Genomic DNA, 25,555 nt, shown 5'->3' with positions numbered 1-25,555 from the left:
AACAGCCATGTCCGTCCGTCCGTCTGTCGAAATCACGATAGCGGTCGAATGCGTACAGCTAGCCACTTAAAATTCTGCAGAGTTACCTAATGTTGATGTAGGTCACTAAGGATTGCTAATGGATTTAGAAAAGCTTCCATATAAACCAATCTCCCAATTTGGCTTCTTGAGCTCCTGGAAGCCGCAATTTTTGTCCGATTTGGCTAAAATTCTGCATGTAGTGTTCTGTTATGACTTCGAACAACTGTGCCAAGTACGATCCGAATCAGTTTATAACCTGATGTAGTTCCCGTATAAACTATTCTCCCGATTTCACTTCTTGAGCCCTTACAAGCCGTATTTTTTGCCCGATTTGGCTGAAATTTTGCATGCGGTGTTCTGTTATGACTTCAAACAACTGTGTCGATCTCCCGATTTGACTTCTTGCGCCATTACATGTCGCAATTTTTGTCCGAATTGTCTGAAATTTTGCATGCGGTGTTCTATTACAACTGAAATTTAGCATGCGTTGTTCTGTTATGACTTCGAACAACTGTGCCAAGTACGATCCGAATCGGTCTATAGCCTGATATATCATCTCAAGTTCGCCCCAGCCGAACTTAATGCCTTTTTACTTGTTTTGATTAAAAAAGCTCAGATGATTTTCATATACCAAAACGATTAATTTTGATAAAAATTCTGGTACATTGTGTCGCATAATTAATATTAATTCGATATCATTTTAAAAATTGTGATTTAAAGATGGTAATGAATTGATATTGAAAAATTCTAAACAGCACACATATTGTAAGACCATTGTGCTTTGAACCTTGTAGGTGGCGTCCATGAGTGCAGGGTATTTCTCGAAATATCTCAAAACAAAAATAAGATAATCAGCCAATCAGACCAAGTAAAGGGTGATTATTTTGGGGTTAGGATTTTCATGCATTAGTATTTGACAGATCACGTGGGATTTCAGACATGGTGTCAAAGAGAAAGATGCTCAGTATGCTTTGACATTTCATCATGAATAGATTTACTAACGAGCAACGCTTGCAAATCATTGAATTTTATTACCAAAATCAGTGTTCGGTTCGAAATGTGTTCATTCACCGTAACGTTGCGTCCAACAGCATCTTTGAAAAAATACGGTCCAATGATTCCACCAGCGTACAAACCACACCAAACAGTGCATTTTTCGGGATGCATGGGCAGTTCTTGAACGGCTTCTGGTTGCTCTTCACTCCAAATGCGGCAATTTTGCTTATTTACGTAGCCATTCAACCAGAAATGAGCCTCATCGCTGAACAAAATTTGTCAAAATTTGAACACATTTCGAACCGAACACTGATTTTGGTAATAAAATTCAATGATTTGCAAGCGTTGCTCGTTAGTAAGTCTATTCATGATGAAATGTCAAAGCATACTGAGCATCTTTCTCTTTGACACCATGTCTGAAATCCCACGTGATCTGTCAAATACTAATGCATGAAAATCCTAACCTCAAAAAAATCACCCTTTAGAACAATATATAGATAAAAGCAAACATTGTTCCTACCAGGACAATGAATGAATTGTGAAATGAAGATAATATTGAAGATATTAGCCCACCATTGTTCTCAAAAATGTCTACGCTACATTTAAGTGTGCAATCAATTAAAAATAAAAAAAGTTTTAGTAGTAAGGAAAATTTAATTTAGACATTTTCTTCGTACTTTTCTTAATATTCTAAATCTATAACTTTTTTAAATTACTTATTTACATGATAACAATCTTAAAAGTTAGGCTTAAACTAAACTATTAATAAGTGAAAATTGTTGGAAATATCAACATTTTGATTCAACTCAAAATGTTTATTCATAGGCCCTCCTAATAAATCTCACATTTCTTGTGGGGATTCATGCCACTACCCCTAGGACATTGGAAAAGTTTTGAAAATTCATCAAAATTCGATAGAGGACCAATAACCCTAAATCTATCCGGCACATGATTATCAACGGAGGCTAGATAACGCCTGAAACTGGGCGTAATATCATTACACCACAGCTGGGCATAGCTTATGAAGAAAAGCTTGCGACCACCAAAATTCACAGGAGGCATAAATTCATTAACCCTCTGGGGATTGCTTGCCATGGCATTGTAGTACCATTTCAAATAGGCAGCATAGGCCAAGCGAACGCCACCATTGTCGGCTATATTCTCACCCTGGGCAGGCATATCGGGTAAATGTTGACCTTGGAAAATGAAATTCTGATACTGTTTGTTAAAGCAATGCGAGCGTCTATCGAAATCTGCCATGGAATTGGGATCCCACCAATCCAAACTGTTGCCATTTATATCATGATGGCGCCCATGTATATCCAGGCCATGTATGAGCTCATGCGATAAGAGGGCTCCCAAAATGCCAAAATTAAAGGCATTCGCAAATGAGGCATCCCAGGCATAGTGGGGCTGCAATATGGAAATGGGAACTTTAACAGCATTCTCTATTAACACATTGACCGGGGTGGTGGCTATCTTCTCACTCAAATCTATGGGCTGGGGGGGACTATAGATGGCAGCTCTTCTCTGCTGTGCCCCCATGATATGCAAGGAACGTATATTTTCCACATAATCAGCACCATCCACCCTCATTTGATGGAAATAGGCTTCAAAATTGGTATTCTTATAGGAGACAATTTCCATTTTCATGTGGCGCACCTTTTCGACAGCATAACGGCGAGTGTCCTCTCTAATCCAATTGTATTGATGGGGAGACTGCATGGCCTCGATGAAGGCTGCCTTAATGTCCTGCCACATCAGATTCACCCCCACCTCGGTCTGTTCGTTGTTGTAACGCCGATAGAGCATGTTATCGAAGTTCTTGGAAAAGTAGCCCTTCATTTGTTTCAGGCACATATCCTGCAGGCCCTGCTGATTCTCCGGTATGACAATCATGAATTTGTTCAGCAGTTGATAGAAAATATAATTGGCCACTACACGCTTGGTGGTGCGCTGCAGGGTTTTGATCAAATTACTCAGATAGTTGACATTGTAGTAGACATGGTAGTTGGGCAAAGTGCCCAGGGAGACTTGGGCTATTCTCTTGAGATCAATGTAGGGATAGCTCTGGCGTTGTACCTCATCGAAGGTGCTGAGCTTATACAGATCCGTTAGCTTGAGCAGACTTTGGGGATCATGAGTGCCAGCGGCCAATTGCGTTTCGAAGTGGACAATTTCGGCAGCCGTTTGGCGGGCCACATTGATGTCGATGCCCAAAAACAGATACAACTTGGTGGCCACCGAGTTTATGTAGCCCTGTACGAAATTCTTATTTTTGGGCTCTAGGTAAATGGAACGCGACTCCAGGGTCAATTGCTGCTCACTGACATACAAACGATTGACACTATTGTCGGAAAAATCCACACTCACCTCGGTGCCTGTGATGATTATGATGCCATACCTATTGGCAATGGCCGCTATGGTCTGCTGCCAATCGAATTGGTCCTCTCGCCAGGCAGCCCCAGCCAAGGCGGGCATTTGACCAAACTCCGACATTATGGCTATCAACTTGGCAGTGTAGAATTGTTTGAAGGCAGGCAAATTCATGCAGGATCTGTAGAAATGTTTCACCTTGCGATCCGCACTGGTATCCTGGGGCTCATCGAGGGGCAGCAAATGTAAGATCTTTTGATCTCGTTCCTCACGCAAGCTGTGGAACAAACCTGTGGCGGATTTATTAAGCTTGGCAGCCGAGTTGTAGGTATTCCAATTGCCACAGGCAAATTCATAGAAATCATCACAAGGATTGACATTGAGATTCATGTGCCTTAAGATTTGCTCGCCCTTGGCCTGACGAGGCGAAATGCGGCCATAGCCCAGATTCTGTTGGCCAGCACAGCAGGCTACCAGCCATATCATAAGTAATCCATAACTTTTTACTAAATTTAACATCTTCCTCGTGACTTTTACTCCGTCTGATGGCCTTGTTGTGGCTATACCTTCAAAATTTAAATTTCAACTGAGATTTTCCTTTGGCCTCATCACTTTATTTAAATGAAGTGGGAGCAAATACCCATTTTTTCTTAATTGTTGCGATTTAATGAAATTCTTATGTCTTTGGAACTGGAAGTTTAATGGCGCACACATTTTTGTTTTTGTTTTTTACAAAGGTATTTTGAACTTTTCCTTGAAAAACAACCAAAAGTGACAACAACATTAATGTCACAAAAAATTCTCATTGATTTTTTTGTTTTTGCATTCGAGACATTTTTGAAGATCACCCGCCTTTCTTAAGCCAAATTTCAATCTCTCAGTGTATAAGCAGCACTCACCTCTGGAAATTATTTTCATAAAATAATTTTGCAAATTTGTGTATGCCTCAACCGGTTTTGTTTTACGTTTCGTGAACTTGGCCGGCTTTTTCAGGGGAAGTTGAATAAACGCCCGAGTTCAGTGGCATTTGAGTTTTGTTTAGACAATTTCACTTAAATATGCTTCTGAGGAAGCATTTCTTTGTTATTATTATTATGTCAATGTCAGTAAGAGATTTTCTCTTTGCATCATTAAAATGCCATAAACATTACCCAACAAACAAAATAACGATCGGTGACGCCTCGTTGCAAACCAACGCCCCTCTGGGGAAGCACGGATACCAACAACAGAGGTGAGCCACTTTTTGATTAAATTTTATACACAAGCCTGGTTGTATGCCATAGGGGTAATGCCCCAACTTTCTACAACCGGATTAGGAAACAGGTCAGAGATATAATGCTTGTCACAAACAGTGAAAGTCTTGGGTTGGAATATCTCCACCCTGTGCTTTGGATCACTTTAGGATATGTTTTCAGGTCGAGCACGAGATAGGGAAGAGGAGATCATACACAAACCCAAGGAAGACCAACTGAGAGAAGTTCAGGGAACAGATGCAAAAGATGGGGCGCCGTAGGAGGCCTTTGGAGGAAGCAAGGGAACTGGAGGCCGCAGTATCTTATCACGGGATGCCTGAACAAGGGCTTTTTGAAGACATGTCCCGAACGAAACAGCCGCTTAAAACCAGCCAGTCATGGTGGTCATCGGAGCTGAAGATGCTCAGGGGGGATAATAAAAGTATTTTTTAATAAAGCGAAGAGAGAGAACACCGCAGACGGCTGGGACGAATATCACGAAGCCCTTAGCAAGTCAAAAGGAGACGAAGAAGCCGAAAAAATTGGAAAACACATTAAGGCATCTAGGTTACCCAAAGTTGTCTCGAAGGATCTTAGCATGTCTAATTCCCTGAGCCGGGAGGACGATACTAACACCGAGTGGTCTGGAGGAAGCAAGCGAACGGGAGCATGCAGTGTATCTTATCAAGGGATGCCTGAAAGAGGCCTTTTTGAAGGCATATCCCGAACGAGTACCGCCATATACAACCAGCCAGTCATAGTGACCACCGAAGTAAGACCAAGAGAGAGAACACGGCAAAAGGCTGGGACGGATATCAAGAAGCCCTTGGCAAGTCAAAAGGAGACAAATCGAAGAGGGAGTCCTGGGAAAATTCTGTGGGGAAATGGAAATCACATAGAGGCATCTAGGTTACTCAAAGTTCTCTCGAAGGATCCTAGCATGCCTAATTCCCTGAGGCGGGAGGGCGAAACTAACATCGAAAGTTGTCTGGAGGAAGCAAGGGAACTGAAGGCCACCCAGTATCTTATCACGGGATGCCTGAAAGAGGCCTTTTTGAAGGCATGTCCCGAACGAGTACCGCCACGTACAATGTGTTCAGGGTGGAGAATAGAAGTCTTTTTAGTAAGGCCAAGAGAGAGAGAACACTCCAGACGGCTGAGACGAATATCACGTAGCCCTTGGTAAGTCTAAAGGAGACAAGGAAGGCAAAGAGGAGGTCCTGAGAAAATTCTGTAGGGTAATGGAAAACACATTGAGGCATCTAGGTAACCCAAAGTTCTCTTGAAGGATCCTAGCACACCTGGCTCCCTGAGAAGGAAAGATGGGACTTACACCGAGAGTGGTCAATAGACGGTGGAACTTCAGATGGAGAAGTGTTCCCGGTTGGCCAACAAGTGGTCGGCGATCAAGATACCGCTATAACTACATATGAAGCCTTGGCGGATGACCCCATCAGGAAAATCACTGACGAGAAGAAGATAGACTGGGCAGTCCCCACTTTTCTGCTATTTATGTCGACCGGAGCTGACCTAGCATTGCTGTCGGAGTCCCTTGGAGTCACCCTGCTTTGGTTAGAACGGATTTTCCGGGCGAGCCAGGCATGGTCCTACATAACAATAGTATGAAGAGAGTCTAAGTGACTTTTATCCCCTAGGTAGGAAAAATAAACCATGACGCACAATGTAAAAAAACTAGTAAAAACCAGTAAGCAAGAGCAAAAGTCGGGCGGTGTCGACTGTAAAATACTCTACACCTACCCTGTAAGTACAATGTGAGAGCTATATCCAATACTGAACCTATATTCATGGACATCGGTGGATGTTTTCAGATGGAGTAAAGGTAAGTTCGGCCGGGCCGAATCTTATATACCCTACACAATAGATGCCACTAGTCAAGTTCTTTACCCGATATCTCTTTAGAGGGAAACAAATGACAATGGATAAAAATTGCTGGGCTATTGGAGCCACACCAAATTATAAACCGATTAGGGCCATAAGTGGTTTGGCACTTGGAGACCAAAGTGGAAGTCATTGTGCAAGATTACCGCAATATTGGATAAGAATTGCGACCTCTATAGGTTCAAGAAGTATAATCGGAAGATAGGTTTATATGGGAGCTATATCAGATTATGAACCCATTTGGCACAGTTGCTGGAATTCATAACAAAATACTCACGCAAAATTTCAGTCAAATCAGATAATAATTGCGTCCTCTAGCGGCTCAATAAGTCAAGATCCGAGATCGGTTTATATGGCGGCTTTATCAGGTTATGTATCGATTTCGACCATACTGAGCACAGCTGTTGGACAGTTGCTGGAATTCATAACAAAACACCTCACGCCAAATTTCAGCAAAATCGGATTAAAAGTGCGGCTCTAGTGGCGCAAGAAGTCAAGTGCTAAGATCAATTTATATGGCAGCTATATTAACCGGACCGATATGGCTCATTTATAATTCCAAGCGCCTATTTTTACTCCTTCGAAAGTTTGCATGCTTTTGACAGACGGACGGACGGACGGACAGACAAACGGACATTTCTACATTCTTTATGGGTTCTTACCCAAATATTTTGAGGTGTTACAAACGGAATGACGAAATTAGTGTACCTTCAGCCTACGGTGCAGGGTATAAAAATGCATATTCAATTTAAAAAAAGTGATTGAACATTTCGAAATTTTCAATAAATTTTTTAATTGATCCAATTAAAAAAATTAATGAAATTTTTTGAAAATTCCAATTCATTTCTATGTATGGTATACAGATCTTACCACCTGGAGCATTAACCTGAGGTTTGTTGTTTGGGCAAAGGTCCGTGGGCAACTGTATAAAAAAAATTCCCGCGGGTGTCCTTCAAAAATTCAGTGTGTATGGATTCAATTAAAAAATTAATTTTATCAATTAATTGGTTTAAATAAGAAAACTAATTTAATCAATTAATTTTTTTACTTGAAAATTGCGAAAATTCAAAAATTTCATTCACGACCGGGATGAATCTTGGGAACCCACCACCATGAATTCTGCTAAAATATGGGAGCTATATCTGGTTATAGACCGATTTGGGGCGCACTTGGGGCATAACATAAAATTTCAGCGAAATCGGATAAAAATTTCAGCTTTTAAGGGCTCAAGAAGTCAAATCGGGCGATCGGTTTATATCCGACCTATACCATGCTCTTGACCGATTTGGACCAAAGTACGCTCAGTTGTTGGAAGTCATAACACAACACTATGTGCAAAATTTCAGGCAAATCGGACGAAAATTGAGGCTTCCAAGGACTCAAGAAGTCATATCGGGAGATCGGTTTATATGGGAGCTATATCAGGTTATAGAATGATTTACACTGTATTTGGCACAGTTGTTGGAAGTCGTAATACAACACAGAATGGCAAATTTAAGCCTAGTCGGACAAATATTGGGGTTTGTAAGGACTCAAGAAGTCAAATCGGGAGATTGATTTATATGAGAACTATACCAGGTTATAGACCGATTTGGACCTTACTTGATACAATTGTTGAAAGTCACTACATGCAAAATTTCAGCCAAATCGAATAAAACTCTTGGCTTGTAAGGGCTCAAGAAGTCAAATCGGGAAATCGGTTTATATGGGAGCTATATCAGGTTATAGACCGATTTGAACCGTGGATGATATAGTTGTTGAAACTCATAACGGAACACTATATGCACAATTTGAGCCAAATCAGACAAAAATTGCAGCTTCAAGGTGCTCGAGAAGGCAAAGCTGGATATCGGTTTATATGGGAGCTATATCTATAACTGAACCGATATGGCTCATTTACAATCCCCAACTAGCTACTTTGCGGCAAAAACTGCCAACATCTGATTAAACACCTTAATTTTGTATTCCCCCCACCATAGGATGGGGGTATTTGTACAGATTTGAATATAGCTATCATATAGACCGATTTCTTGATTTATGGTTTTGGTTCCATAAAAGGGCGTATTTAATGTCGGATTTTGACGAAATTTGGGACAGTGAGTTAAGTGAAGCCCCTAGACATACTTCTGCAATATGGCACAGATCGTTTCAGATTTGGATATAGCTGTCATATAGACCGATCTCTCGGTTTTAGGTTTTGGGGCCGTAAAAGGCGGATTTTTTGTCCAATGTCGCTGAAATTTGGAGCAGTTGGTTGTGTTAGGCTCTTCGACATCCTGCTTCACTTTGGCCCAGATCAGTCCAGATTTGAATATAGCTGTTATATAGACCGATATCTCTATTTAAAGTCTTTGTCCCATAAAAGGCGCATTTATTGTCCGATTTCACTGAAATTTGGGACAGTGAGTTAAGTGAAGCCCCTTGACATACTTCTGCAATATGGCACAGATCGGTCCAGATTTGAATATAGCTGTCATATAGACTGATTTCCCGATTTAAGGTTTTGGGTCCATACAAGGGGGGATTTTTTGTCCGATTTCGCCGAAATTTGGAACAGTGCGTTGTGTTAGGCTCTTCGACATCCTGCTTCAATTTGGCCCAAATCGGTCCAGATTTGGATATAGCTGGCATATAGACCGATATCTCGATTTAAAGTCTTGGCCCCGTAAAAGGCGCATTTATTATCCGATTTCACTAAAATTTGACACAGTGGCTTATGTTAGACTTTTCGACATCCGTGTCCTATATGGTTCAGATCGGTTTATTTTTAGATATAGCTACTAAAAAGATCAATATTTTGTTCTACACCATTCAACAATGACTTGCACTTATTAGTGTTTGGTCCAAATCGGAACATATTTCGATAACTGCTATGGGACATAAGGTATGCAATTTTCACCGGATTTTGATGAAAGGTGGTTTACATATATACCCGAGGTGGTAGGTATCCAAAGTTCGGCTCGAGCGAACTTAAAGCCTTTTTACTTGTTTAACATGTTTCTAAAATTTAAATTCATTGTTTAAGAACATGCACGCAGACTAAACCCTAACCTTTTAACAAAAACATTTTAAGAATATTGTCTTATGATATAAAGCTTACCAAATTTCCAAGAAAAACTACGATAACAATAAACGAATTTAAAGTTGCTTGCTAGATAATCCCCTGTAATTTACTATCTAAACTCAATTGCTAATTCTCCTACTGACCATTAACAAGTGAGTCATTTCTGAAAATGAATTGATTCTCTAGAATTTATAAATATCTCAAATGACTCTTTCTCTGATGTTTTATTTAATTGGTCCACACAACAAACAAACAGAAAACAAAACTTAAATAAAAAAAAAATAAATTATTGATTCACAAAGAAAGTTTAATTCAATTGTTTTTGTATTGCGGGCCACATTCATGCCCTCAGCCCTTCAATCTGCTCATAATAATTTAATTCGATTCGAATGTTAATGATATGGCGTTACAATGCCATGCGAGTTGTTGGTATTTATTTTCAAACTTGACTGGAGGTTAATGCTATTATTGGACACAAATCACGCGAGCGATACACTTTTTACCAAATTCCAATATCCCACCCGCCTGCCTCCTGAACAAAAACACACAAAAAGATGAATGGACAATAAGTGACAATTAATCTTAAATCCCCATATAAATGACATAAGGGTTAACGGCTACTGTGTGTGTTGTGGAACATAAGAGTGGAACGGTGAGTGAAAATAAATATTTATGTGTGATATGGAAATGTTTATGCATGAAATGGAAATATTCAACAATACTTGGCCCAAACGTGAGTTTGTTCTGCACGAATTTGGCCAAAGTGTTTGTGGGCTTAGATATTTTGAATATTTATGAATGTTTAGTAGGTAGCAGACCAATTAGAAAGTGTCACACATTGAAACCGAATATATTATTAACAAGTAAAAGCGTGCTAAGCTCGGCCGGGCCGAATCTTATATACCCTTCACCATGAATCGCATTTGTCGAGTTCTATGCGCGGCATCTCTTTTTAGACAAACATAGAATATTGAATAAGAACTGTTATGCTATTGGAGCTATATCAAGTTATGGTTCATTTCGGACCATAATTGAACTGAATATTGGAGACCATAGTAGAAGTCATTGTGTAAAATTTAAGCCAAATCTAGTAAGAATTGCGCACTTTGGAGGCTGAAGAAGAAAAATAGGGAGATGGGTTTATAGGGGAGCTGCATTAGCCTAAAAACCGATTGATGTCATTTTCAATACGTATGTTAAAAGTCATAAGAGAAGCTGTTGTACAAAATTTCAGCCAAATCGGATAATAATTGCGACCTCTAGTGACTCAAAGAATCAAGACCCCAGATCGGTTTATATGGAAGCTATATCAGGTTATGAACCGATTTGAACTATTCTTAGCACAGTTGTTGAAAGTCTTAACAAAACACGTCATGCAAAATTTCAGCCAAATCGGATAATAATTGCGCCCTCTAGAGGCTCAAGAAGTCAAGACCACAGATCGGTTTATATGGCAGCTATATCAGGTTATGGACCGATTAAAACCACACTCAGCACACTTGTTGGAAGTCATAACAAAACACCTCATTCAAATTTTCAACCAAATCGGATAAGAATTGCGTCCTCTGGTGGCTGAAGAAGTCAAGACCCCAGATCGGTTTATATGGCTGCTTTATCAAGTTATGGACAGATTAAAAGTTTTAAGTCATAAATAAACACCTCATGCAAAATTTCAGCCAAATCGGATAGGAATTGCGTCCTCTAGTGGCTGAAGAAGTCAAGACCCCAGATCGGTTTATATGGCAGCTATATCAGGTTATGGACCGATTTGAACCATTCTTAATACAGTTGTTAGAAGTCATAATAAAGGGTGATTTTTTTGAGGTTAGGATTTTCATGCATTAGTATTTGACAGATCACGTGGGATTTCAGACATGGTGTCAAAGAGAAAGATGCTCAGTATGCTTTGACATTTCATCATGAATAGACTTACTAACGAGCAACGCTTGCAAATCATTGAATTTTATTACAAAAATCAGTGTTCGGTTCGAAATGTGTTCAAATTTTGACAAATTTTGTTCAGCGATGAGGCTCATTTCTGGTTGAATGGCTACGTAAATAAGCAAAATTGCCGCATTTGGAGTGAAGAGCAACCAGAAGCCGTTCAAGAACTGCCCATGCATCCCGAAAAATGCACTGTTTGGTGTGGTTTGTACGCTGGTGGAATCATTGGACCGTATTTTTTCAAAGATGCTGTTGGACGCAACGTTACGGTGAATGAACACATTTCGAACCGAACACTGATTTTGGTAATAAAATTCAATGATTTGCAAGCGTTGCTCGTTAGTAAGTCTATTCATGATGAAATGTCAAAGCATACTGAGCATCTTTCTCTTTGACACCATGTCTGAAATCCCACGTGATCTGTCAAATACTAATGCATGAAAATCCTAACCTCAAAAAAATCACCCTTTAAAACACCTCATGAAATATTTCAGCCAAATCGGATAATAATTGCGTCCTCTAGTGGCTGAAGAAGTCAAGACCCCAGATCGGTTTATATGGAAGCTATATCAGGTTATGAACCGATTTGAAATATTCTTAGCACAGTTGTTGAAAGTCATTAAATAACACGTCATGCAAAATTTTAGCCAAATCGTATAAGAATTGTGCCCTCTAGCGGCTCAAGAAGTCAAGACCCCAGATCGGTTTATATGGCAGCTATATCAGGTTAAGGACCGATTAAAACCATACTGAACACAGTTGTTGGAAGTCATTAAAAAACACCTCATTCAAAATTTCAGCCAAATCGGGTAATAATTGCGCCATCTAGCGGCTCAAGAAGTCAAGACCCCAGATCGGTTTATATGGCAGCTATATCAGGTTATGGACCGATTAAAACCATACTCAGCACAGTTGTTGATAGTCATAACAAAACACCTCATGCAAAATTTCAGTCAAATCGTATAAGAATTGTGCCCTCTAGAGGCTGAAGAAGTCAAGACCCCAGATCGGTTTATATGGCAGCTATATCAGGTTATGGACCGATTAAAACCATACTAAGCACAGTTGTTGGAAGTCATAAGAAAACACCTCATGCAAAATTTCAGCCAAATCGGATAGGAATTGCTCCCTGTAGAGGCTTAAGAAGTCAAGATCCCAGATCGGTTTATATGGCAGCTGTATCAAAAGGTGGACCGATATAGCCCATTTACAATCCCAACCGACCTACACAAATAAGAAGTATTTGTGCAAAATTTCAAGCGGCTAGCTTTACTCCTTCGAAAGTAAGCGTGCTTCCGACAGACAGACGGACGGGCGGACAGAGGGACGGACATGGCTAGTTCGACTTAAAATGTCACGACGATCAAGAATATATATACTTTATGGGGTCTTAGACGAATATTTCGAGGAGTTGCAAACAGAATGACGAAATTAGTATACTCCCATCCTACAGTGGAGGGTATAATAAAATTATCACATTTAAGCAAAAACTTGATACTAAGAACAAAGCAGCAAAGTTCATTGATTCTATTTTATTTTTATACCACCATGGGGTGGGGGGTATACTAATTTCGTCATTCTGTTTGTAACACCACGAAATATGCGTCTGAGACCCCCATTCTTGATCGTCATGTCATTTTAAGTCGATCTAGCCATTTCCGTCCGTCTGTCTGTCGAAAGCACGCTAACTTTCAAAGGAGTAAAGCTAGGCTCTTGAAATTTTGCACAAATACTTCTTATTAGTATAGGTCGAATGGGATTGCAAATGGGCCAAATCGGTCCATGTTTTGATATAGCTGCCATATAAACCGATCTTGGGTCTTGACTTCTTGAGCCTCTAGAGGACGCAATTCTCGTCCGATTTAACTGAAATTTTGCACGTGGTGTTTTGGTATCACTTCTGACAACTGTGCTAAGTATAGTTCAAATCGGTTCATAATCCTGTAAAGCTGTCATATAAACCGATCTTGGATCTTGACTTCTTGAGCCAATAGAGCGCGCAATTCTCATCCGATTTGGCTGAAATTTGGCATGAGGTGTTTTGTTATGCCTTCCAGTAAATGTGTTAAGTATGGCGTAAATCGGTACATAACCTGATATAGCTGTCATATAACCGATATGGGATCTTGACTTCTTGAGCCTCTAGAGGGCGCAATTCTCATTCGATTTGGCAGAAATTTCGTACAACGGCGTCTCTTATGACCTTCAACATACGTGTCTAATATGGTCTAAATCGATCAATAGCTTGATACAGCTCCCATATAAACCTACCTCCCGATGTTGCTTCTTGAGCCCCTACAAGGCGTAATTCTTATCCGAATGAACTGAAATATTACACAATTACTTCTTTAATGTTCAGCATTCATTTATGATCCGAATCGGATCATAACTTGATATAGCTCTAATAGCATAACAGTTCTTATTCAATAATCTTTGTTTGCCTAAAAAGAAATACCGCGCATAGAACTCGACAAATGCGATCCATGGTGGAGGGTATATAAGATTCGGCCCGGTCGAACTTAGCTCTCTTACTTGTGTATTTTGCTAAAGATATTACCATATTAAACAAAGGTGGCAAATTGGTTTTAAAAACTTTAAATTTTTAGAAATCCAGCTGAAATACACCCTTATTTCACCTTTGAAGGCAACAAAGATCTCCATGAGCATAAGAGAACAAATAACAAGTAAAAAGGTATTAGGTTCGGACGTGTCGAACATTGGATACCCAACACCAAGGATATGTTTATCATCATATTTTATTACAAGTCCACCGCCATGTCCATAGTTATATCAAATTTGAGCAGCAAAGAGTACTAAAACTACCCTGTCCTTTGTGAAAGGGTAGCTTTAGTACCCTTTCCTTTGTGAGAGTGTAGTTTTAGTACCCTATCCCTTGGTAAAGAATAGTTTTAGTAGTCTTTCCTATAGAAAAGGGTAGCATTAGTACCCTTGCCTTTGGGAAAGGGTAGTTTTAGTACCCCTCCCTTTGGGAAAGGGTAACTTTAGTACTCTTCCGTTTGCGAAAGGGTAATTTTAGTACCCTTCCCTTTGGGAAAGGGTAGTTTTAGTACCCTTACTTTTGGGAAAGGGTAGTTTTAGTACCCTTTCCTTTTGGAAAATTTAGTTTTAGTACTCAATCCTTTGGGAAGGGGTAGTTTTAAAAACCTTTCCCAAAGAAAAGTTTAGTTTTCGTACCCTGCTTATGAGGAAAATGTAGTTTCAGTACACTTCCCTAAAGGAAAGTGTAATTTTAGTACCCTTTCCCAAAGAAAGTGTAGTTTTAGTACCCTTTCCCAAAGAAAATGAAGTTTTAGAACCACTTCTGAAAGAAAGTGTAGTTTTAGTACCCTTTCTAAAGAAAGTGTAGTTTAAGTACCCTTTCCCAAGGGAAAGGGTATTTTAAATACCATTTCCCATAGGAAAGGGTAGTTTTAGTACCCTTTCCCAAAAAAGTGTAGTTTTAGTACCCTTTCCCAAAGAAAGAGTAGTTTCAGTTTAACCAAATAAAGGGTAGTTTTAGTACCTTTTCCCAGAAGAAAGGGTAGTTTAAGAAGCCTTGGTAGTTTTGGTACAAAATTGAAAAGGTAGTTTAAGTTCCCTTTCCCAAATTAAAGTGTATATTTGGTACCCTTTTTCCAAGGAAGAGGTAGATTTGGTACCCTTTTTCTAAGGAGAGGGTAGTTTTAGTACCCTTTCCCAAAGTAAAGGGTAGTTTTAGTACCCTTTCTCAAGGGAAAGTTTAGTTTTAGTACCCTTTCTCAAAGGAAGGGCTAGTTTTAGTGTATATTTGGTACCCTTTTTCCAAGGAAGAGGTAGATTTGGTACCCTTTTTCCATGGAGAGGGTAGTTTTAGTACGCTTTCCCAAAGTAAAGGGTAGTTTTAGTACCCTTCCTCAATGGAAAGGGTAGTTTTAGTACCCTTTCTCAAAGGAAAGTGTAGTTTTAGTACCCTTTCTCAAAGAAAGGGTTAGTTTTAGTACCCTTTAAAAAAAAAGAGGCTATACAAGTCACAGTTTCTGCGAAATCGGGCAATAAATCCGTTTAATATGGGAATAAGACCTAAACTGGAACAACGGTATATATGGCGGCTATATTTAAATAAGGTCCGTTATGGATAATATACTTGTCGGATGATTGGAGGCGGAAGCAGCGTAATAAATGCATTTTTTATAGGCTTATGACTCTTAATCGGCATATGGGTCTATATAACGGCTATATCCAAATATAGCCCGATGTGGACCATATATGGGTCAGATTTCCGATCGGAGTCGGATGTCCGTTCTGAGTCGGATGTCCGATCTGAGTCGGATGCCCGATCTGCGTCGGATGTCCGATCTGAGTTGAAAGTCCGATCTGAGTCGGATGTCCGATCTGAGTTGAAAGTCCGATCTGAGTCGGATGTTCGATCTAAGTCGGATGACCGATCTGAGTTGGATGTCCGATCTGAGTCGGATGTCCGATCTGAGTTGGAAGTCCGATCAAACTAGTAAAAGCGTGCTAAGTTCGGCAGGACCGAATCTGGGGAACCCACCGTCAATGATTCTGCTAAAATTTTATACAAAATAAATTTAGTTGGAGGACATAATTTTATTCTATATACCAAACTTCTGCCAAACCAGCAAAAATTGAAGCTTTTAGGAACCGACCGAGGAGAATCGAGAGACCGGTTTATATGGGAGCTATATCAGGTTATATACTGATTTGGACCGCACAGTTGTTGGAAGTTGTGACCAAACACCGCATGCCAGCCAAATCGGACAAAAACTGCTGTTTGTAAGAACTCAAGAAGTCAAATCGGCAGATAGGTTTATACAAGAGCTATATCAGGTTATAAACCGATTCGGACCGTACTTGCCACAGTTGTTGAAAGTCACAACGGAACAATATGTGAAAAAATTTCAGCCAAATCGGATGAAAATTACGGCTTTCAGGGGTTCAAGAAGTCAAATCTGGAGATCGGTTTATATGGGAGCTATATCTAAATATGAACCGATATGGCCCATTTGCAATCCCCAACGATCCACATCGATATTAAGTATCCATGCAAAAGTTCAATTGAATAGCTTTACCCGTTCGACCGCAATCGTGATTTCGACAAATAGAAGGACGGACTGAGGGACATGGCTAGATTGACTCAGAATAGCAAGACGATCAAGAATATATATACCTTATGGGGTTTTAGACGAATATATCGAGGTGTTACAAGCGGAATGACTTGATAAGTATACCCCCATCGTATAGAGGTGGGCATAAAAACTCATTGCTTAAAAAAAGTCGCATAGTGGGAGAAAATGGAAAAAAAACTATTAAAAACTATGCCGTGAAAGAACGGGTAGAGATATCTCTTCTATTGAACTGAGGTGTTATCGAGATAGTGTGCATAAGTTTAAGGCCCTAGGACGCCCGGACGCCTTTTGGCATGAGACTTAAGTTGGTCACATCGATATTACGAAAATTTGTTGGGCCTGCCAAATCTTCGGAGCGCTGAACGCCTTAATTCAAATCCAGGCAAGAACATCAGAAAAAAAATTATGAGCGATGGTTAAACTCTCCTAATGGTGGTGACATTTGTGAGGTATTTTGCCGTGTAAAAGCTTATTCCCACCTCCTTCAAAATTTCAGGCAAATCGAGTAAAAATAGTCCCCCTCCAGTGGCGAAGAGTGTCAAATTGGGTTTATACGGCAGCTATATCAGGTTATCAACCGATTTAGATCATACTCGGCAAAGTTGTTGAAAGCCATGCCAAAAGGACATATGTAAAATTTCAGCCAATTGGGATAAGAATTGAGCCCTCTAAGCTCAAGAAGTCTAATATGCAGATGGGTTCATACGACAGCTATATCAGGTAATGAGCCGATTTGAACCATACTTAGTACAGTTATTGAAAGTGATACCAAAACCCCACGAGCCAAATCGAATAGGAATTGCTTCCTCTAGAGGCTCAAGAAGCCGGGACCCAAGATCGGTTTATATGGCAGCTATATAAAAATATGGACCCATTTGGCCCATTTACAATCCCAACTGAAGTACACTAATAAGAAGTATTTGTCTAGCTTAACTCCTTCGAAAGTTAGCGTGCTTTCCACAGACAGATAGATGTACGGACGGACATGGCTAGATCGACTCAGGTTGGTCTATAAACTGATATAGTCCCCATAAAAACCAATCTCCCGATTTGACTTCATAAGCATCTAGAAGCCTTAAATTTTCTTCCAGTTCGGCTAAAATTTCGTATATAAACCGGTTCCCGGATTTGATTTCTTGGCCCCCTAGAAGCCTTAATTTTCATAAAATTTGGCAAAAGGACTTCTGTTTTCATTTCCAACATCGAAGATGGGCTATATCGTACTATTCCTTGGTATAGCTGCCATATAGACCGATCCGGCGATTTGGGGTCTTAGGCCCATAAAAGCCACATTTATTATCCGATTTTGCTGAAATTCGGGACAGTGAGTTGTGTTAGGCCCTTCGAAATCCTTCGTCAATTTGGCTCAGGTCGGTCCAGATTTAGATATAGCTGCCATATAGACCGATCCGCCGATTTAGGGTCTTAGGCCCATAAAAGCCAAATTTATTATCCGATTTTGCTGAAATTTCGGAACAGTAAGTTGTGTCAGGCCCTTCGAGATCTTTTTTCAATTTTGCTCAGATAGGTTCATATTTAGATATAGTTGCCATATAGACCGATCCGCCGATTTAGGGTCTTAGGCCCATAAAAGCCAAATTTATTATCCGACTTTGCTGAAATTTCGGACAGTAAGTTGTGTCACGCCCTTCGAGATGTTTCTTCAATTTGGCTCAGATAGGTCCAGATTTAGATATAGCTGCCATATAGACCGATCCGCCGATTAAGGGTCTTAGGCCCATAAAAGCCACATTTATTGTGCGATTTTGCCAAAATTTGGGTTGTGTTAGGCCAGTCGACATCCTTCTTCAAGTTGGCCCAGATCGGTCCATATTTGGATATAGCTGCCATATAGACCGATCTCTCCATTTAAGGTTTTGGGCCCATAAAAGGCGCATTTATTGTGCGATTTCGCTGAAATTTGGAACAGTGAGTTGTGTAAGGCTCTTCGAGATTTTTCTGCAACTTGGCCCAAATCGGTCCAGATTTCAATATAGCTGCCATATAGACCGATCCCTCGATTTAAGGTTTTGGGTCCATAAAAGGCGCATATATTGTGAGATTTCGCCGAAATTTGGGACAGTGACTTATGTTAGGCTTTTCGACATCCCTGTCGTATATGGCTCAGATCGGTTTATTTTAAGATACAGCTACTAAAAAGACCAAGTTTTTGTTATATTAGTATTTGGTCCAAATCGGACCATATTCCGATATAGCTGCTATGAGGCATAAGGTATGCATTTTTCACTGGATTTTGTCGAAAAGTGGTTTACCGTGGTTTACCTGAGATGGTGGTATCCAAAGTTCGCCATTTTACTTGTTTTTGCTTTATACTCACCACAATAGAGTGGTTCATTCCGTTTGTACCACCTCGAAATATTCGTCTATGATCATTGATGTCGATCTAGCCATGTCCGCCCATCCGTCCGTCTGTCTGTCGAAAGCTCGCTTACTTTCTAAGAAGTAAAGCTAGCCGCTTGAAATTTTGCACAAATAATTCTTATTAGTATAGGTCGGTTGGGATTGTAAATGGGCCATATCGTTCCATTTTTTTGATATAGCTGCCATATAAAGCGATCTGGGATCTTGACTTCATGAGCCTCTAGAGAGCACAATTCTTATCCAATTTAGCTGATTTTGCATGACGTGTTTTGTTATGACTGCCAATAACTGTACCAAATATGGTTCAAATCGATCCATGACCTGATATAGCTGCCACATAAACCGATCCGGTTTGTTGACTTCATAAGCCTCTAGAGGGCGCAATTATCATCCGATTTGAATGAAATTTTGTACAACGGCTTCTCCCATGCTATTATTTTCTTCTATTCTTTGCTGACCCAAAAAGAGTTCCCGGGTAAAGAACTCAACAAATGCGATCCATGGTGAAGGGTATATATATAGGGTATATTTTTCTAGTTCTTTAAACCCATCGCCATAAGATGAGGGTATACTAATCAATTGTTTCCGTTTGTAACACTTCGAAATATTCGTCTATAACTCCATAAGGTATATATTGTGTTGACCAAAAAGTAATTGCGGATTTTTCATATAGTCGGCGTTGACAAATTTTTTCACAGCTTGTGACTCTGTAATTGCATTCTTTCTTCTGTCAGTTATCAGCTGTTACTTTTAGCTTGCTTTAGAAAAAAAGTGTAAAAAAGTATATTTGATTAAAATTCATTCTAAGTTTTATTAAAAATGCATTTACTTTCTTTTAAAAAATCCGCAATTACTTTTTGGGCAACCCAATATATATTCTTGATCGTCTCGACAATCTGAGTCGATCTAGCCTGCCCGCCCGTCCGTCCGTCTGTCGAAATCACGATATCGGTCGAACGCGTAAAGCTAGCCGATTGAAAATTTCCACAGTTGATTAATACTAATGTAGGTCATTTGGGGAATACCAATGGACCATATCGGTTCAGATTTGAATATAGCTCCCATATAAACCGATCTCCTGATTTGACTTCTTGAGCCCCTTGAAACCGGAATTTTTATCCGATTGGGCTACAATTTTGTATATAGTGTTCTGTTATGACTTTCAACAACTGTACCAAGAGCGGTCTTAATCGGTCTATAACCTGACATCGCTCCCATATAAACCGATCGGGCGATTTGAAATCTTTAGCCCCTGGAAGCCGCAATTTTTGTCCGATTTGGCTGAAATTTCCCACATAGCATTTTGTTATGACTTCCCACAACTGTGGCAAGTACGATCCCAATCGGTCAATAATCTGGTATGGCTCCCACATAAACCGATCTCCCAAATTGAAATCTTAACCCCTGGAAGCCGCAATTTTTGTCCGATTTGGCAGAAATTTAGCCCGCGGTGGTCTGTTATGACTTCCAACAACTGTGGCAAGTATGGTCCAAATCGGTTCATAACCTGGTATGGCTCCCATATGGACCGATCTGCCGATTTGACTTCTTAAATCCTAAAACCGCGCTATTTTTGTCCGATTTGGCTGAAATTTTGCTTGCTTAAATAGCTCCCATACAAACCGGTCTCACTAATTTCCTTGTTCGGTTCCTAGAATCTTTATTTTATTCTGGTTTAACAGAAGTTTGATATGTATTGGGTTGCCCAAAAACTAATTGCGGATTTTTCATGTAGTCGGCGTTGACAAATTTTTTCACAGCTTGTAACTCTGTAATTGCATTCTTTCTTCTGTCAGTTATCTGCTGTTTCTTTTAGCTTACTTTAGAAAAAAGTGTAAAAAAAGTATATTTGATTAAAGTTCATTCTAAGTTTTATTAAAAATGCATTTACTTTCTTTTAAAAAATCCGCAATTACTTTTTGGGCAACCCAAAAAGAATAGAATAAAACTATGCCTGTCAACAATTTTTTTTTTTTAATTTGTAGCAGAATCCATGGTTGTGGTTTGGCAAGATTCGGCCCGGCCGAACTTAGCACACATTTACTTTTTTTTTCTCACTAAAAGTCTCTCAGCCTCTTTGATTTGATAACATTATGAACTTCCAGCCAATCGTAGAAGACAATTTGTTATTTCTAATGCCTTCAGTTGGATGGTGACACTCTTCAAGTGAAATATTGAAACAACTAAAACGGCAGAAAACAAAATTTTCCAAAGTAAAACGAAGAATGCTGTTAAAAATCCCCCAAATTATATTCGCTTTAATACTCGCTTGTATCCCAAGCCATGCTGCTGCAACCATGCAAGAAATATTTGCTGCTCGCCAAGCAAAATCCCTGGAAATTCTCAAATATATGAATCAAAGCATTAATCCTTGTGAGAATTTTTTCGAATTCACCTGTGGCAATTGGAAGACTCACCATCCCACCTCACTGCTGCAAACCAAAACCTCAGCATTTACTATGGCCATAGCGGATTTTAAGAAATATCTACCCCAAATGCTAAACAATTTCGAATACTCCGATACTGTAGCAGAGCGCAAGGCGAAATATTTCTATGGCTCTTGTCTGCATTCGGGGCCGTTGAAAAAGCATGGCGAAAGATTAAAGCAAATTATCGATACGGTGTTGAAGATGCCCGCTCTGGAAGGTGATGAATGGCAAGAGAAAAATTTCGATTGGTTAGCCACAGTGGCTGAAATCTCCCATAGGTATGGCATAAACATCATACTGGGCTTTGAGTTGAAACTCAATATCAAAGATCACACAGCCTACGACATATGGTTGACCAAGCAACGTTTCCCCAGTGGATTGTCCCAGTCCCTGTCAATGCAATTGCAAACCTATTTGGCTATGACTGAACCACAAGCTGAGGCAGTGGCCTTGGCCTTTGCGAATTTGGAGAAAATGTTAAAGAATTTCCCCACAGGACATTCTGCTGCAGTCGATATAGAGGAGCTACATGGCCGGTATTATCCAGCCTTGGACATTAAGAAGTTATTGAGGATTTCTTTGGGTTTCGAGCCCCAGGGAAATATTACCTACGAAGAAAATTTTATGAAATTTATTGTCACCTTGCTGCAGGGTGTCTCCAAAAAGGCTATGGCCAACTACATATACCTCAGCTTGTTTAGAGAGCTAATGCGTCAATTGCCCCCCAATCCCTCAATGGCTCCTGCCCAGTGTCTTCAGAAAGTGGAGGAAAATTTCAAGGATATCATAAGTTTTACCACCTATCGCAAATTTAATTTAAGTGAAACTGAGGAGAAAGTAACTCAGGTGTGGTTAAAAATCCAAGAGAATTTGCAATTGCTATTGGAATCAAGTCATCTCAAATGGTTCGATGATGAGGCCCGAGAATATGCCTTGGAAAAATTGCATTGGCTTAAGATGGTGGTGCCCTCGTACAGGGAGATAGATCTAAACTCCAAGTATGCCAGCTTAAATGTTAGTCTGCAGCAGAGCTTCTTAGAGAACTTGCTAGCCCTGCACTCCTTCAAGGCTGGGCAAAATAGAAAATCTCTACTACAACTCAGCCATCACATAGACGATGTCCTCAATATGAACACCTTGCTCTATATGCCCCTCTCGAATGCCATAGTGACGCCAGTGTCGGTATTGCTCAATGAGTACTTCTACTCTCAGCAGAATCCCCATGTGTTGAATTTGGCTCGTTTGGGCTTTATAATGGGTCATGAGGTGTTGCATGGTTTCACCGGCATAGGACGTAAATTCAATAAATTGGGTAACTACATAGGCGATTGGGATGAGGATATTGAAATGGAATTCAAGCAGCGACGTCTTTGTCTCTATCACCAATATCACAATTATACCTTTGGAGGTGTTAACCTGCCCCAGGATATCACACAATCGGAAAATGCCGCCGATATAGGTGGCATAATTCTGGCCTATCATACCTATCTGCAGTGGCATGAGGATAAGCAACGCACTACTGAGGAATTGTATATGGAGACTTTGCCAAATCTGCCCTATACCCTGGATCAGATATTTTTCATCTATTACGCCCAGACATGGTGTGCCGATACTTTTGAGCCTTTGCGTGCCAAAGCTGCTGCCTCGGATAAACATTCACCGGATGAGTTTAGAACATGGGCACCCTTGACGAATATTCAGGCATTTTCCCAAGCCTTCCAGTGTCCCCTGGGATCGTTCATGAATCCAAGGCAAAAGTGTGATTTCTTTTGAATTTTGAAATAAAAAACCCATAGAAACTGAAAACCAATAAAAAAAAAGTTGCCATTTTTGGCCAGGGGCCGAATTTTGGTATTCTGCTAAAAATTTGCACACATATGTGAACTTTACAGAACAAAATTTCTCTAAAATCAGTCAAAATTTAAAACTTCTATTGGGGGGAATGGTTATAGGCCGATGTGGACGATACTAACCATGGATGTTGAAAGCACCTTCCTGGGGATCAAGATGTCTGATCGAAAGATTGATTTATATGAGAGCTATATGAGGTTATAGACCGATTTGCACCGTACTCGGCACTTTTGTTGGAAGTCATAAAAAAACACTCCGTGCAAAATTTCAGCCAACTCAGTCATAACAACTGCACTTGCTAGGGGCTCAATATGTCAAATCAGAAGGTCAGTTTCCAAGGGAGCTACATCAGGTTATAGACAGATTTGGACCGTACTTGGCACGGTTATTGGAAGTCACAATAAAAAACTCCATGAAAAATGTCTGCTAAATCGGACAACAATTGCAACTTCCAATAGCTCAAGATCTCAAATCGGAAGGTTGGTTTAAATGGGAGCTATATCAGGTTATGGACCGATTTGGACCGTACTTGGCACAGTTGTTGAATATCATTACAGAAGACTATGTGCAAAATTTTAGATAAATGAGACAACAATTGCGGCTTACAGTGACTCAAGATGTCAAATCGGTAGATGGGTTTATATGGGAGCTATATCAGGGTTTAGACCGATTTGGACTGTACTTGGCACAGTTGTTGGAAGTCATAACAGAATATCGCGTGCGAAATTTCAGCCGAATCGGACAAAAATTGCTGCATGTAAGGGCTCAAGAAGTTTAATCGGGATATCGGTTTATATGGGAGCTATATCAGGTTATGGACTGATTTGGACTGTACTTGGAACAGTTGTTGAATATCATAACAGAAGACCATGTGCAAAATTTTAGCCAAATCAGAGAAAAATTGCGGCTTGTAAGGGCTCAAGAAGTCAAATCGGTAGATCGGTTTATATGGGAGCTATATCAGGTTATAGACCGATGTGGACCGAGCTTGAAACAGTTGTTGGATATCATAACAGAAGACTATGAGCAAAATTTAAGCCAAATCAGAGAAAAATTACGGCTTGTAAGGGCTCAATAAGTCAAATCGGTTGATCGGTTTATATGGGAGCTACATCAGGTTATGGTCCGATGGAGACGGTACTTAGCACGCATGTTGACAGTCATCATAGAATACTACGTGCAAAATCTCAACCCAATCGGATAATAATTGCGTCTTATAGGGCTTAAAGAAATCAGGTCGAAGGACCACTTGATATGGGAGATACGAGCAAACTGAACGGACATAGCCTATTTGCAATCCCTAATGACCTACATCAATAAAATGTATCTATGCAAAATTTTGAGCGGCTAGCATACGTTTTTGACCACTATCGGTATTACGTGAAAATTTTCAGCAATTTCACGGAGTATTTCGTACAAAATTTCAGCCCAATCGGTAAACAATTGTGTCTGGCAAGGGCTCAAGATGTTTAATCAAGAGATAGGTGTATATGGGGGCTATATCAGATTATAGACCGATTTTGACCATACATTGCACACTTATTGGAATTCGTCACAGAACACTACCTGCTAAATTTCAGGCCAATCGGGTACAAATAGCGTCTTTGAGGGGTTCAAGAAGTCAAGTCAAAGGACCACTTTATATGAGAGCTAATCTGAACCGACATGACCTATTTGTAATTTTAACTACCTTCATTAATTAGAAGGATCTGTGCAACATTTTTAGCGCCTAGATTTACGTGTTCGACCACCATAGTGATTTTGACCGACGGACAGATGGAGGAACGGATGGACCGAAAAGGCCAGATCGACAAAGATTGTCGAGGCGATGAAGAATATCGTATAACAAGTATTAAGGCATTACTTTTTTATATCCACCACCAAAGGATATGGGTATACTAATCTAGTAATTCCGTTTGAAGCTCCTCGAAACATGCATCTGCCACCCCATAGAGTATAATATTCTTGGTCGTCTCTAAGGTCTGAGTTTACCTAGCCATGTCCGTGGAAATGTTATCCATGTGGAAATCCCGATAACTGTCGGACAAAGAAAGTTACCCATCTGAAATTTGGAACACATTCTTCTTACTTATGTAGGTTGTTTGGGATTGCAAATGGGCTATAAACCGATCTATAATAGGCGTATAGACCGTTCTCTCGATTTGAAATCTTGATTCCCTGGAAACCGCATTGAACCTCTATCCGATTTGGTTGAAATTTTGCACGACCTTGTAT

General features: G+C 40.0%; 2 protein-coding genes across 2 annotated transcripts; one reads left to right on the top strand and one right to left on the bottom strand.

The window, feature by feature from the left end:
* Positions 1 to 1,848: 1,848 nt before the first annotated feature.
* On the bottom strand, positions 1,849 to 3,879 carry LOC106096210 (neprilysin-4-like). The gene has a single exon (XM_013263852.2). It carries the CDS (start codon positions 3,877 to 3,879, stop codon positions 1,849 to 1,851), a length of 2,031 nt encoding a protein of 676 aa, XP_013119306.1.
* Positions 3,880 to 21,202: 17,323 nt separating this feature from the next.
* On the top strand, positions 21,203 to 23,251 carry LOC106096230 (membrane metallo-endopeptidase-like 1). Its single transcript, XM_013263875.2, has one exon. It carries the CDS (start codon positions 21,266 to 21,268, stop codon positions 23,240 to 23,242), a length of 1,977 nt encoding a protein of 658 aa, XP_013119329.2. The 5' UTR covers positions 21,203 to 21,265; the 3' UTR covers positions 23,243 to 23,251.
* Positions 23,252 to 25,555: the final 2,304 nt, after the last annotated feature.

This window comes from Stomoxys calcitrans, chromosome 2 (genome assembly GCF_963082655.1).
Source record: "Stomoxys calcitrans chromosome 2, idStoCalc2.1, whole genome shotgun sequence".
NCBI classification, from domain to species: domain Eukaryota; kingdom Metazoa; phylum Arthropoda; class Insecta; order Diptera; family Muscidae; genus Stomoxys; species Stomoxys calcitrans.
The sequence above is the reverse complement of the archived record's forward strand: the minus strand, read 5'-3'. Positions and strand labels throughout refer to the sequence as shown.